The 13559-nt window shown below is 33.6% G+C and overlaps 1 protein-coding gene across 1 annotated transcript; it reads right to left on the reverse strand.

Annotated features, from left to right (window-relative positions):
• Positions 1–3292: 3292 nt before the first annotated feature.
• Positions 3293–3917, reverse strand: LOC107879073. Its single transcript, XM_016726197.1, has 2 exons — positions 3627–3917; positions 3293–3445 (listed from the first exon to the last, which is right to left on the reverse strand). The coding sequence occupies exons 1-2, from the start codon at positions 3915–3917 to the stop codon at positions 3293–3295; spliced, it is 444 nt and encodes a 147-aa protein (XP_016581683.1).
• Between the last annotated feature and the right edge of the window lie 9642 nt (positions 3918–13559).

Below are 13559 nucleotides of genomic sequence, written 5' to 3' on the forward strand. Positions count from 1 at the left end.
TTTATCACATTTAATCAGTGTGATTACCACCTGAAGATGAATGTTCCCCCATCATCATGCTTCCTTCATCACCATCATGCAACACAGGAACCTATTCCCTTGTTGTCATTAACAGCAAAAGCCTCTAATTTCTTCCCCCTGTTATCATACACCTTCATTTAGTGCATTTGCATACTTTCCTCTGTCAACATGACTTCCTTCATTCATCTATTCAGCATATCACATACTTCTCCCTATTAGTATGCCATTAAAATCTGCAACTCAAATTACTTGATACCTGGTCCCTACTACATAAACTCAGTATTCCTCCTTTTGGCACCATTGAAAAGTGAGAACAATAAACCAAGAGTAAATTAAGCATAAATTAGTTAACTCATGGCCACCGAGGCAATACTAGCATGAAGAACAACTTTAAAATAAAGAAGACAAATGAGGCATACAAAACAAGATTCATAAAGGCAGTACCATCGCAGTAAGCTAAAATAATCAATCATAAAGAAATTGTCTTTAAAGCCCAACATAAGAATCAATACATAAAACTGTCATGGGGTTGATGAGGAAAAAGTGATAATAAGGTTCAGGTAGAGGGAGGCTTAGGGAAAGGGATTTAATTAGCATCTCTATTCTTGCACTTTCAGCAGCTTGGGCATCCAACAAGTGTTTGGTGAGGACCGTCACTTCAACATTAAGTCCTTGAATTTCACCAGTCAAATCTACTACTTTCATTTTGAGCTTTTCATTTTCTGCTTCTCTTGAGACTACTACTCATTTTTCAACCACAACTATTCTCTTCTTAGGACCAGGTCCATTAGAGTTTTTTCTTTTCTTAACAGCTATGTGTTTCTGCCTAATTCCAACATGGATAACAAACTTTTACTCAGAGGACTTGGTCCTCTCAATTACATGAACTTTCTTTCTTCTTTCCTCTGCAACCGTAACAACTCTTGAATTTATGTCCTCCCATCCTTCAACCTCCATAACTTCAATATTTTCTTTCTTCTCTACTGCAACAGTTTTCATAAGCCTTTTTCTTTTCATGGTTGAAGTCTTGTTAGCATTCATAGAATCTTTCATTATTTTCTTTTCAGAACCACTTGTAGAATAGGTTCTAGTCACTTTCACCTCAGAGTCCATCATTTTCTCCCTTTCTCTACTTTTTCTTAGTTTCTTTACAGTTTATTTCCAAGGTGTTTCATCCCCATTCTCCTCATTTGGTGGTAACAAAATATCTTTTTCGTTATTTACTTTATCTTTAACACCTACTTCCTGTTCCACTTCATCAACTAAGCTTTCTTTGGTGTCATATGCAAGAAGGAGTAGTTTTCAGCTACCTAGTTCTCATTTGAGGAAATATCAACCCTTTTCACCAGAATTTCTTTACCAAATAGCTGAGATAAAATAATGTTTGAATATGAGGGTGTAGGAGAGTCTGGTTCTTACAAATCTTTAGAAGTATCAGTCTTTTTAAGTTCTTTGAAAAACTCAAGGATCTAAGAATTTTTAGGTACTTTTGAGCCTTTTGAGGAGTGGGAAATTTTAGTTTAAGTGATTTCTTGTTTGATTGGTGACCCAAAATCTCGTTTGGAATCCTCTATCATGATTGGGTGAACACAACTTTCTAGGGTTGAGGAAGGTTCAACTAGAACTGACTCATTTAGAGGTTTCAAATTTTGTCAAGATGAATCGGTAGGTAAAGTTAACTCAGTTTCTGGTTGGAGACTCATGATGATTCTTTCTATGACTTTTGTTGTTGAAGGATCAGAGTATTAGGAATGTTCAGCTTGATTTTTTAGAGTGTTGTATACCTCAAAACTTTCAACTTGGTTAGAGAAAGTAGAATCATTATCTATTTGATTCTGAGAGTGAGAGAGATTAAATGGGAATAGTTAGGTTTGGAGAGGAAAGTTAATTTTGGACAATAAGTCATATTTGTTGAATAATGATGAGTGAAGATCTAATATTGTGGTTTAGTGAAGTGTCAGTTACTAATAAAAGAGGTCACTTTTAAAATGGCATGTCTAAACTTACTAAGTGTGACCCTTAATTTTGTTAAAAGGAAGTACACATGGCCTATTTAGACAACATTTTATGATTATTATTAGAGCATCCTATATAGGTACTAACCTGAGAGATGGGACCAGGTCTCTTTTCTTTGAGTGAATCTTTAAGTTTATGCCTGTCACATTTATCCACTTCCTAAGCTGTTCCCATCGGTGCATACCTCCAAGGGTATAGTACTGAGGTAGACTCGCATGCACCTATTTAACCAAGGATACCTGTCCTCTAAGCATATAGCCAATTTTGAGTGAAAACACTGAATCACAAAATAGGTCAGGTTGATTAGATCAATCTTACTTTAGCCTTTTGCCTCCGTACACCCTTTTTATTCCACAGTCTGTTCTTAATGTATGTCTAAGGATCAGGTCCCAAACTTGAATTTGTTCACACTGCTGACGCGTCTTTTTCTGAGATGAGTTTACTAGGGACCAGGTCCCTTGAAATCATCTATTTCAAAATGAGACACCTCTATCTTGAAGTGTATTGAGAGAGAACACAGTTGGACCTTTCACCATTGAGCTTTGAACCCTTTCAATCAATGAGCTATCCTTGACTGTAATCCCCTTTCTCATACCTAAAATCATGATCACATATTTGATTTAGGAACCCACTTGAGTTTGAGTTCCCAGTAAGAAGACAATGGTGTGATCAAAACTTTCTTGGCTATCTAGATAGAGAATTTTTCTCCATCTTATTCAAATACTTGAACCCATTTGGCTATGTATTCTCTTGTTGACCATATCTAAATTTGTTCATTTCAGCACTTATCCAGCTTTGACAATTTTCCTTAGTGTGTCTATCTTTCCCACAATGATTGTACATAGATTTGGGAGCCTTATTTCTGACATCATTGATAGTCTTTCCGTGCCACCTAGTAGGTTGGAATTTGGTATCCCAGTCCTTTGCCATCATTAACACCCTGACTAATCATATTATAAGGAATTTGTGAAGAAGCAGTCCATTTAAAAAATTTATTTAATTCTTTTTTTAAGCGGACCAGATCCCTTTCTAACTCTTTATTCCTGTGACGTGCAGACATAATATGTTTTTGAGAATCCCTCAGCCTTTCCTGAAGATCAATTTAAACCCTTGAAGCTTCTCTCTTTCTTTTTCATCTACCTCATTTACCTTCTTTATATTACTTATTAAACTCAATTTTTCAGATTTTATTTTTGTGAACACCTCTCTAGTTTTAGAAATTTTTAAAGCTAAAGCAATCAACTCATGCTCTTGATTATTTATTTTTTTCTTCCAAGGCATTCTTCTCAGCAGTCAGTTCACATATAGAGTCAATCAAGACATTAGCAAAACCTTTTATCTTCCTAGCAGTATAATTATCAAGATTCTCCTTAATATCAGAAAGAGTAACCTCCTTTTCTTTCATCCTCTGTGTTTACCATGAATGTAAATAGAGAATCATAGATAACTGGACTATCTTCCACTGCTAGCATAGAAACATCTTTAGTCTTTTCATCTTCACCTGAATCACTGGAAGAGCCTCCTCATGCTGCCAAAGCTTTCTTTATAGTATATTTAACTATTGCTTTCCTTCTTGAATTATGAGGGACCTGGTCCCTGTTCTTTTCTTTTTCACCAATAGTCTTGAGGTAATCCTGATAATCCATTTTGTGTAAGGGACAATCCTTAATGAAATGCTCAGAACTTTTACATTTATGACAAACCTCAACATTGCTTTCTCTTTTGTTGCTGCTTCCACTCCTTTGGAACTGACTACTCTTCTTCATAGCACTAACAATTCTTTTTGCCAAATAGGCAACCTCAGTGTCATCTTCATCTGGATCAATTTTGGTAGATTGTAATACTAAGGATTTTTCCCCTTTTGCTTCATTCTTCTCCATCCTTTGTTACTTCTTGAGCTTATGGTTTTTTAAATTTCCAATCAGTTCATCCATGGTGAGGGTCTTCAGGTTTCTGGATTCAGTTATGGTATCTACTTTGCTTTCCTAGGATTTAGGAAGAACACCAAGAATTTTTTTCACTTGCTTATACAATGGAATCACTGCTCCCAGGAAGCGAAGCTCATTAGTGATAGAAGTGAATCTTGTATGCATTTTTTAGATTGTTTCACCTTCTTTCATGGTAAATGTTTCATACTGAGTAGTCAACATATCTACTATAGAATCCTTCACATCAGTAATACCTTCATGTGCAGCCCTTAAGCAATCCTATATATCTTTGGCATTTTCACAGGCTAAGATCATGTCACATTCATCAGGCCCTATACCACAGACTAATAATTTCTTGGCCTTATAGTTTTTGTCAACCTTCCTTCTATCTTTGTCATGATAATCTCTCCTGCTTTTTACTACCATTCTTGTTATTTTTCCTTCTTTGACTTCTTTAGCTTGAACATAAGGACCATCAATAATTATGACCATAAGTTCACTATCTTTAGTCATAATAAAGTCAAATATCCTGGTTTTCCACCACTCATAATACTGCCCATTGAATCTTGGTGGTCTAGTGGTAGATTGCCCTTCTTCTATATTAGGTGGAGCAACTATGCTAACCAGAACACTCTAGGTGTGAACCTTTTAGAGTGACCTCGCTCTAATTCCAATTATTGGAACCTTTGGGGGTTACAATACTCAGTAAGGGATCAAGTCCTTCAAAGTCAATCACAAACAATCAAAAGATAGTGCAAGAAGAGTAAAAATACAAGATTTTTATATGGAAACCCAGGAAGGAAAAAAACATGGATTGCCCTCACAAGAACCAAAGAAATTCACTATAATCAACCTCTTGATTATAGTCTATATTTTAGTCTACCTCTAGGATCCTTTCGCTATTACCAACTTTACTACAAGCTCATTTTGGTAACTCTACCAAGGACCCTCTCTACTGATTAACTCTAATCAATCTCACACTTAGGCAACTCTTCCTAAGAACTCTATACTCAAAGAGAAAAAGTTATTACTCTAATAATACGAGTAATTCATTTACAAATCAGAACTTCTCAAGAACTATTTCTATTTAAGCACTCATAAAGCTAAGAACTTGAGCAGTGTTGAAATGAGATTTTTGCTGCCTCTTTTCACTCTTTATAATTGCAAAAAACATTTGATAAATAGAAATATCTTTTCTTTTATAGCTAAGTGATGATTAGGGCTAAAAGATTATTGGACCAACTATCCTAATAAGTACAAAATAACACCTGCAAGTTTGTTACACAAGAGAACAAAACTATGCAGACAACACGTGCCAGTTGTACTATACCTTACACATCTAGGGACCTGGTCCCTTGCAGTTAGCTGCTCATCATCAAAACTACATATAACACTTTGTTCACCTAATTTACAAAGAGCAAGGTGTGAAAAAAATGATTGAAAAGATTTCTAAAAATCTAGAAATTGCAAGTGATGCAGTTATATATGTTGAAATGTATAAGGATAACATAGTAACTGAATCTAGAAATTTGTATGACCTTTATAGAGCCAAGCTACTAAATGAAAAAAAAAACGTCTGAACCTCCATGTCATAAGGCTAGATTTAATGATTTTGATGAAATTATAGATGAAAAACTTGGTCTTGCTTCTGCTAATAATAATGATTTTGATTAATATATTAATCAGACACAAAAAAAATTAGGAATGAACTTGAAGATCCTTAACTTTTAACTTGGTGGAAGAACCGGATATAATAATTTCATATCTTTCAAGGGTGTTTCGGAATATGCTAGCTATGCAAGCATCTCTAGTAGCTTCGAAGCAAGCTTTAGGAAAAAATTGTTATTGGAGACCATGGGTATTCGTTAGCAAAAGATAGTTTGAAAATATCAGTTTCTTTAAGAGATTGAATCAATGTCGAATGAAAGAATATTGGCCAAATTTATCGCATCAAGCCAAAATAAAAATAGATGACGCACTTGGAGAAAATAATGATGATTACATGGAAGCAATGGACAAAAAAAATCAAATACAAGTTTTGGATCATGTTTTCAAGAAATTGATAGCTAAGTTTCTAAAAGCATATTTTGAAAATTAAAGATATTAGTATGATATTCGAGACCTAGTTCAATAGAACCCTTCCTATAAGGTGGCTATGTAGATTAGGTGTGCTTCTAATAATTGTAATACTTTATTTATTTGAATAAAATTATAGGCTACCTTGATTTTCTTTTTAAAAGTGTCTTTTATTTAAACTTTAAAGAAACCCCCAAAAACTTAAACTTTAAAAATTTAAATTTAGAATTTAAAGTTTCAAGTTCAAAAAATTATTAAGGTTTTTAAATTTTTTTAAAAAATCAAAGTTTTACATCTTTAACTTCAAGATTCAACAGAAAAAAAAAAATTTTAACTTTAAAGTTGAAAATTTTAATTTAAACTTTCAACTTTAAAGTTTTAAAAATATTAAAGTTAAAAAAAATTAAAGTTTTCAAGATTCAAAAGAATTTTAAAAAATGCTTTAAGTTGAAAATTTAATCAAAACTTTAAAGTTCAAAGTTGAAAATTTAAATTTAAACTCTAAAAATAATCAAAGTTTTCAAATTTGAAAATTTAAAATTAAACTTTATATTTGTAATTCAAGGTTTTTAAAAGTGTTCAAACAGATGTTTTAAAACTTTTAAAATTGAAAAATTACACAAAGAAAACACATAAGTATAAAACTGATTTTATTTGTAAAAAATAATTTTAAAAACTCTTTTTTGATTTCAAATTATAATACAAAATAACAAAAGTAAAAAAAATAGTTTCAGTGGTAGTTCAGTTTGCGGTTTGGTTCGGCCCGTCAATGGACCGGTGCGGATAATGACAATTTTTTCGAGCGGTCCAGTCTGGTAGGTTCGATTTTCGAATGAACTTCGATCACCGACCACTGGTACTGATGTAGAAATCTTGGCCTTCGTTCTGAAGGGCTCGGACCAATTTCAATGCTAGCCTTAATTTATTGTATGAAAATTACATGTCTAATCATATATGTACTACTAACAGTACAACACAAGTAAAATAACATGTTCAATAGGGATATCCCAAGAAAATATTACAGAACTTAAAATATTGTGTACAATTGTTATTACTCAATATCAAATTTAAACAAAACATATTATAGATAAATGTAGAATTATTTTATCTCACATCACAAAATTAACTTTTTCATAATGTGTAACACCCACAAACTCTTAACTAAAGTTTGAACTATTTTTCATATTTGTATAGGCCTAAATTCAATAATTTTGAATTATATAAAAGTGTTAAGATCAAGTCTTAAGTGTGTAAAGTACTTTTGAATGTGAATTAAGGTCCAAACTCAATTAAGGCTTGGCATCCTAATGCAATTTTGTGTGTGGCAAAATAGCGAAGCAAGGCCAAAAAGTATAGGTGAGCGCGTGCGTCTGCATGCACGGGCAAGGTAGCGTAGGCTGCTGGGCACGCAAAGCATCCTCGATGGTGTACGAACCCTACAACCTTTTTAAGTGTGTTTTTTAAAAAATTTTGGCCATTCTCTAGATTTCAAAAATCCTAGCACAACTTTTCTCCAATTTATCCAACACCAAGGTAAGCCTCTTCATGAAATTCTAAGCATTTTAAAGTATTTCTAACATCAAATTATGAATTCTACACCAAAATTATAGGGTTTTCAAGAAAGGTTAAATCAAGATTTCATGAACTGAATTCTTGGAGTTTCTTTCTCAAGTTAGAGTTCCTTCTTCATTCCTTAGGAAGAAATTAAGATATGTAGAACTTCAATGATAATTTTCTTTCATCCTAATATCCAAAACTATGTTAATTTCATGAATTTAACATTATAGCTAGGGTCTACAAACCCACTTTCAGTTCCCACTTTATTCGAGCAAAGTTCTTGATTTTTCTTGAAGTGGTTATTTGTGATTATGATTTTTATAAATGTTGCATTGATTTCTACGTCTAGTAAGGTTTTACTTATCATCCTTCTTCATTCTTGGCATGAATTTGTATATGTTTCTTGAATCTTATATTTGAAAATATGAATTTACAACTCTTATATTACCACGAATATTCAGATAGATTCAATCCATAGAAGGGTGAAACTATGATTGTTTCAAAATATGAATTTTTATAAAAGTTCAAGCTTTATGTATGAATAGATATGATTTATGTATGATCTGAGCGTATGATATGAACTTTTTTGGGAGTATTATTTAGCACTACAAGAATAAGGATTCAATTCACGTCAAGTCATAATCACGCGCCACCATAGGTTTTATGTCAATTTTTGGAGAGATAAGACAAATTCAATCGGATTGCTTATCATATGATGGGTAACATCACTGCAATATGAGTCGTATAGTATTTTCTTATTGTATAGAAGATTCTAGTTTGGAATCTTCCATTCAAGAGGCATGATTTCAGGATCCTTATGTATATGATTCTAACTTTGACCGGTTAAAAAAATCTTTTTTAGTAGGGGTGTATGCTATTGATCCATTATGTTCACATAATTTATATTGGTTATAAAATACTCCCATATAATAGACTTAAATTTTTTATTATTATTTATATGATATAATCCTTATATGATTTCAGATGATATAATTTTATAATATGCATTGTTGCAAAAAAAGGTCCTTATTTTTGGTCTTTGAACTGTTTTTCCCTCAACTGACACAAATCTTTATGAAATCTATAGTTTTTAATGCTCTTTAAAATCATGCTAAGGTATACTATTTGTTATTTTGTTTGATCCCTACATACTTGGTATATTTAGATGTACTGATTACATATTTCTTTTGTCGATATTTTTCATGTGATGTAGATACGAGTGATCGCTCTCAGACACATTGCTAGTTTGATCAGTTTAGATTTTAGCAGTGGTGTGTCCTTATTATTTGGAGACATAATTTAGTCTTTCTTTCACTTTATTTAGTCCAAAGAGTGTTTTATGGCTAGGTTAGGGCCTTCTCCCGAAAAATTACATTATTTAATTTTTAAGGCTTTCAAAAATTAGCTTTGTCGTTTTTGTTAGCCCTTTGAGCTTTCCATATTTCAAACATTTTGATTTCAATATATGTCTAGAACTTGCCTGTATGGTCCCTATTATAGTTCTTGCTTCAATTTCATATGATATGCTTAGTTATGTTATGACAAGGGTTAGCTTGGGTCCAATTGTGGTTCTTAACATCATGTCTTTTCTAGGGTGCAGACTTGGGTCATGACAAACTTGATATCCGAGCACTTGGCTCAAGTATCCTAAAATATGTAAGAAGTCGCATGCAGTAGAGTTCCTTTTATGGGTGTAAAATGTACCACACTTATAAAGAGAAAGCTACAGAGCATTTAGAAAGTATTTTACCTTTTTCATGCTTTAATTTTGTGCTATAGAGTTTAACTCTATAAATACTTCATAACTCTTACTTTGTATGTATTTCAAATTATACCTCCATGCAGAGCAGTCGGATGTCCACAACGTGCTAGGAATAAAAACCCTTAAGTGCTGCTAGTGCCACATTAGGCTGATGTTACTAATAAAGAATTCAAAAATTCTATTCAGATGCTTGCCCAGGGTATGACATCCAAAGGTTATCATCAGGGAGTAGTACTTACGGATCCTCAGGGTGCTCCAACACTACTAGGATCTGTGAGTTTCTTAGGATGAGCCCACCTAAGTTCTTTTGGTCAAAGTTTGTAGATGACCCATGGAATTTTAGTGATAAGGTTCAAAGGATTTTTCATGTGATGCAGGTGAATAAAGTTGAAAGTGTTGATCTTTCTATGTATCAACTTAAGGGTATTTCTAGGACTTTGTTTGGCTAATGAAAGAAGAACAAAGGTGAGGGTGTTGCACCTCTACATTTGGCTATGTTTGTTGAAGCTTTCTTAGGACGTTTCTTTACCCGAGAGTTGCGAGAGTCAAAGACCCGAGAGTTTCTCAACATAGAGCAGGCTTTATGAGTGTAGCTAAGTACAACCTCAAGTTCACTTAACTGTCTTATTACACTTCAGATATGGTACCTGATATGAGAAAAAGGATGAGTTTGTTTGTTTCTGGACTTTTCCACCATACTATGAAGGAGGGTAGAGTAATGATGTTGATTGGAGACATGGATATTGATAGACTTATAGTCTATTTGGAGTAGGTTGAGGTAGATAAGTTAAAAGAGAGAGAAGCGTATCATAATAAAAAAGGGCCATATATCCAATCATGAGTTTACTTAGTTGAGGATCGACAATGAGAATTGGTCTTTCTTTTAGAAGAGGCCATCCGGGAAAACACTGTCTTTGTCACCCATGCTTATGCTTAGGTTTGATCAATCGGTTAAGATACAAGGTCTTATTCTCAAGATAGTGTTGCAAAGGGGTTCAGAACTTACCTTACTTGTAAAACTTATGGAAAAAATCATTGCCGTAAGTTCTTGTTTGGAAGGAATAGTTGCTTTGGGTGTTGTTAGGTAGGTCATAATCTTAGGGATTATCCCCAGGATACTTTATCACCAACTCTCGTTGCTTAAAATTTTCAAAATGTGCTATTTTAGGTGCAAGCGATCGTCAAAACCACTTCTATGCCTTGTCTTCCTATGAGGATCATGAGAATTTCCCCGATGTTGTTACTAGCATGTTATAAGTATTCTATCTTGATGTTTATGTCTTATTATATCCTAAAGCTACTTCATCCTATGTACCTTATGTAGCCGTAAATTCTAGAGTTGGTCTTGAATAACTCTTTGACCCCTTTTTTGTTTCTACTCCAGTTGGAGAATCTATTTTATCCAGAAGAATTTATCAATGTTTTCCTATTTTTGTCCATTATAAGAGTACTACAGCTGATTTAGCAGAATTATATATGATAGACTTCGATGTTGATTTTGTATGTACTGGTTATAATCTTGTTATCTTCAGTTGATTGTAGAACTTGAGTTGTTAAATTCTATTTTCCTAATGAACCTGTCTTAAAAGGGAAATGTAGTCCTACAATACCTAAGGGTCATGTCATTTCATATCTCAAAGTTAGAAAAATGATCTCAAAGGGATATATCTATCACATAGTGAAAGTTAAGAATTCCACTTCTGAAACCCCAACTCTTTAGTGAATTCCTTTAGTCAATGAATTTTCAAAAGTTTTTTTCAAAGATCTTCTCAGAGTTCCTACTAACAGAGAGATAGACGTTGGGATAAATATTCTTCTTGTTATGCAACCTATCACTGTCCCACTATATAGAATGGACCAAGTCAAGTTAGAAGAATTAAAAGAGAAATCAAATGATCTTTTATATAAGAGTTTTATTAGGCCTAATATTTCCCTGTGGAGTGATCCAATCCTCTTTGTGCATAAGAAAGATGGTATCTTTATTACGTGCATTGATTACAACCAGTTGAACAAGGTCACAATCATTAATAAGTATCATAGTTTTAGGATTAATGGCTTGTTCAACTAGTTTTAGGGTGCCACTTACTTCTTTAAGATTGATATCAGGTTAGGTTAACATCAGTTGAAAGATAAAGAATATGACATTCCAAAGATAGTTTTATGAACTCAAAATGGTCATTATGAATTTCTACTTATTCCATTGGGACTAACTAATGCTCCTGCAGCTGTTTTGGACCTCATGAATAGGATGTTCAAACGGTATCTTGACACTAATTATTGTGTTCATAAATTACGTCCTGATTTACTCCCGTAGTGAGGGTAGGTATGTTGACCATCTTAGAATTATTCTTCAAACCTTCAGAGATAGACAAATGTTCCTAGAGTTTCTAAGTGTAAATTTTTGTTGAGGTTTGTTGTTTTCATTAGTCATATTATTTTTAGTGAGGGGATACAAGTTGACTTTCAAAAGATTGAGGTAGTTAAAGCTGTCCTAGACCAACAACTCTATCAGATATTAGGAGTTTCATAGGTTTAACTGGTTACTATAGGAGATTTATTGATGGTTTTTCAAATATTTCAGTCCCATTGACTAGGAAGGTAAATTTTGGTGGCCAGAGGTTTGTGAAAAGAGATTTCAGGATTTGAAGCCTTGGCTTACTTTTGCTCCAGTTTTATCCTTGAAAAAGGGTAAAAATGGTTTTGTGGTGTACTATGATGCTTCTATAGTTGGCTTTAGTTGTGCTTTGATGCAGAATGGTGAGGTGATTATGTATGCTTTTGGGCAGTTCAAAGTTCATGAGAAGAACTACCCAACTCATAATCTTGAGTTAGCAGTTGTAATTTTTTATTCAAAGATTTGGCATCATTACTTGTATGGTTTGTATGTTGTTGTATTTATAAATTATAAGAGCCTGTAGTATGTCTTCACCCAGAAGGATTTCAATATTCGATAAAAGAGATGGCTTAAGTTTTTCAAGAATTATGACATGAGTGTGTTATACCATCTGGGTAAGGCTAACTGGTTGTTAATGCTCTTAGAAGGTTGTCTATAGGGAATGTGTCTCATTTAGAAGAAGGTAAGAAAGAAATTGCGTGAGATGTGCATATACTCATATGTTTTGAAGTCCATCTTGCGGATTCCGATAGTAGTGATATGATAGTGAAAAATGCTTCTGAGTCTTCATTAGTGATGGAAGTGAAAAAGAAGCAAAATAGTGACCCTGTATTGTTTTAGTTGTAAAATGTAGTCCATAGGCAGAAAGTTGAAGTCTTCTAGGGGAAATTGGTATTCGTTGGTGCCATGGTAAGTTTTGTTTGCCCAATGTGGGTAGGTTGAGGGAATAAGAATTTTGTCTAAGACCAACAGTTTTAGATATTCGATTCATCCAGGATCTACAAAGATGTATCATGACTTAAGGAGAGTCTTTTGGTGGAGTGGTATAGAAAAGAATATTGTAGACTATGTAGCAAAGTGTCCTAATTGTCAACAAGTAAAGGTAGAACATCAAAGGACTAGTGGTATGCCCAAGGTATTAGTATTCCTAAGTAAAAATAAGAGATGATTACTATGAATTTCATCACAGGCTTAACTTGTGCGGTCCTAAGCATGATTCAATTTGGATGGTAGTCGACAGGATGATTAAGTCAGCTTACTTCTTGCCTATCATGACTATAGATTTAACAGGGGATTTCACCAAGTTGTACATTCAAGAACTAGTCAGGATTCACGAAGTTCCCTTTTCTATTGTTTTAGATAGGTATACTCAATTTACACCTCAATTTTAGAAGTCATTTTAGAAAGTTTTAGGCACTAAGTAAACCTCAATACAACATTCCATCCACAAACCACTAGGCAGGCATAACGCACCATTCAGACCCTTGAGTATATATTGAAGGTGTACTTATAGACTTAAAAGGAAATTTAGATGACCACTTACCTCTTATTGAACTTGCTTATAATAATAGTTATTATTCTAGCATTCTGATGACTCCATTTAAGGCACTTTATGAGCACAGATGTAGGCCTCTTATTGTTTGGTTTGAGGTAAGTAAGGTTGCTTCAATAGGGCAAGAATTAATCCATCACACCATGAAAAAGGTGATGTTGATTAGAGAACAATTGAAGATCGCTCAAATCAGGCAGAAGTAATATTCTGAGCTGATATATACGGACTTGAAATTTTAGGTTGATGATTGGA

This window comes from Capsicum annuum, chromosome 8 (genome assembly GCF_002878395.1).
Source record: "Capsicum annuum cultivar UCD-10X-F1 chromosome 8, UCD10Xv1.1, whole genome shotgun sequence".
NCBI lineage: Eukaryota > Viridiplantae > Streptophyta > Magnoliopsida > Solanales > Solanaceae > Capsicum > Capsicum annuum.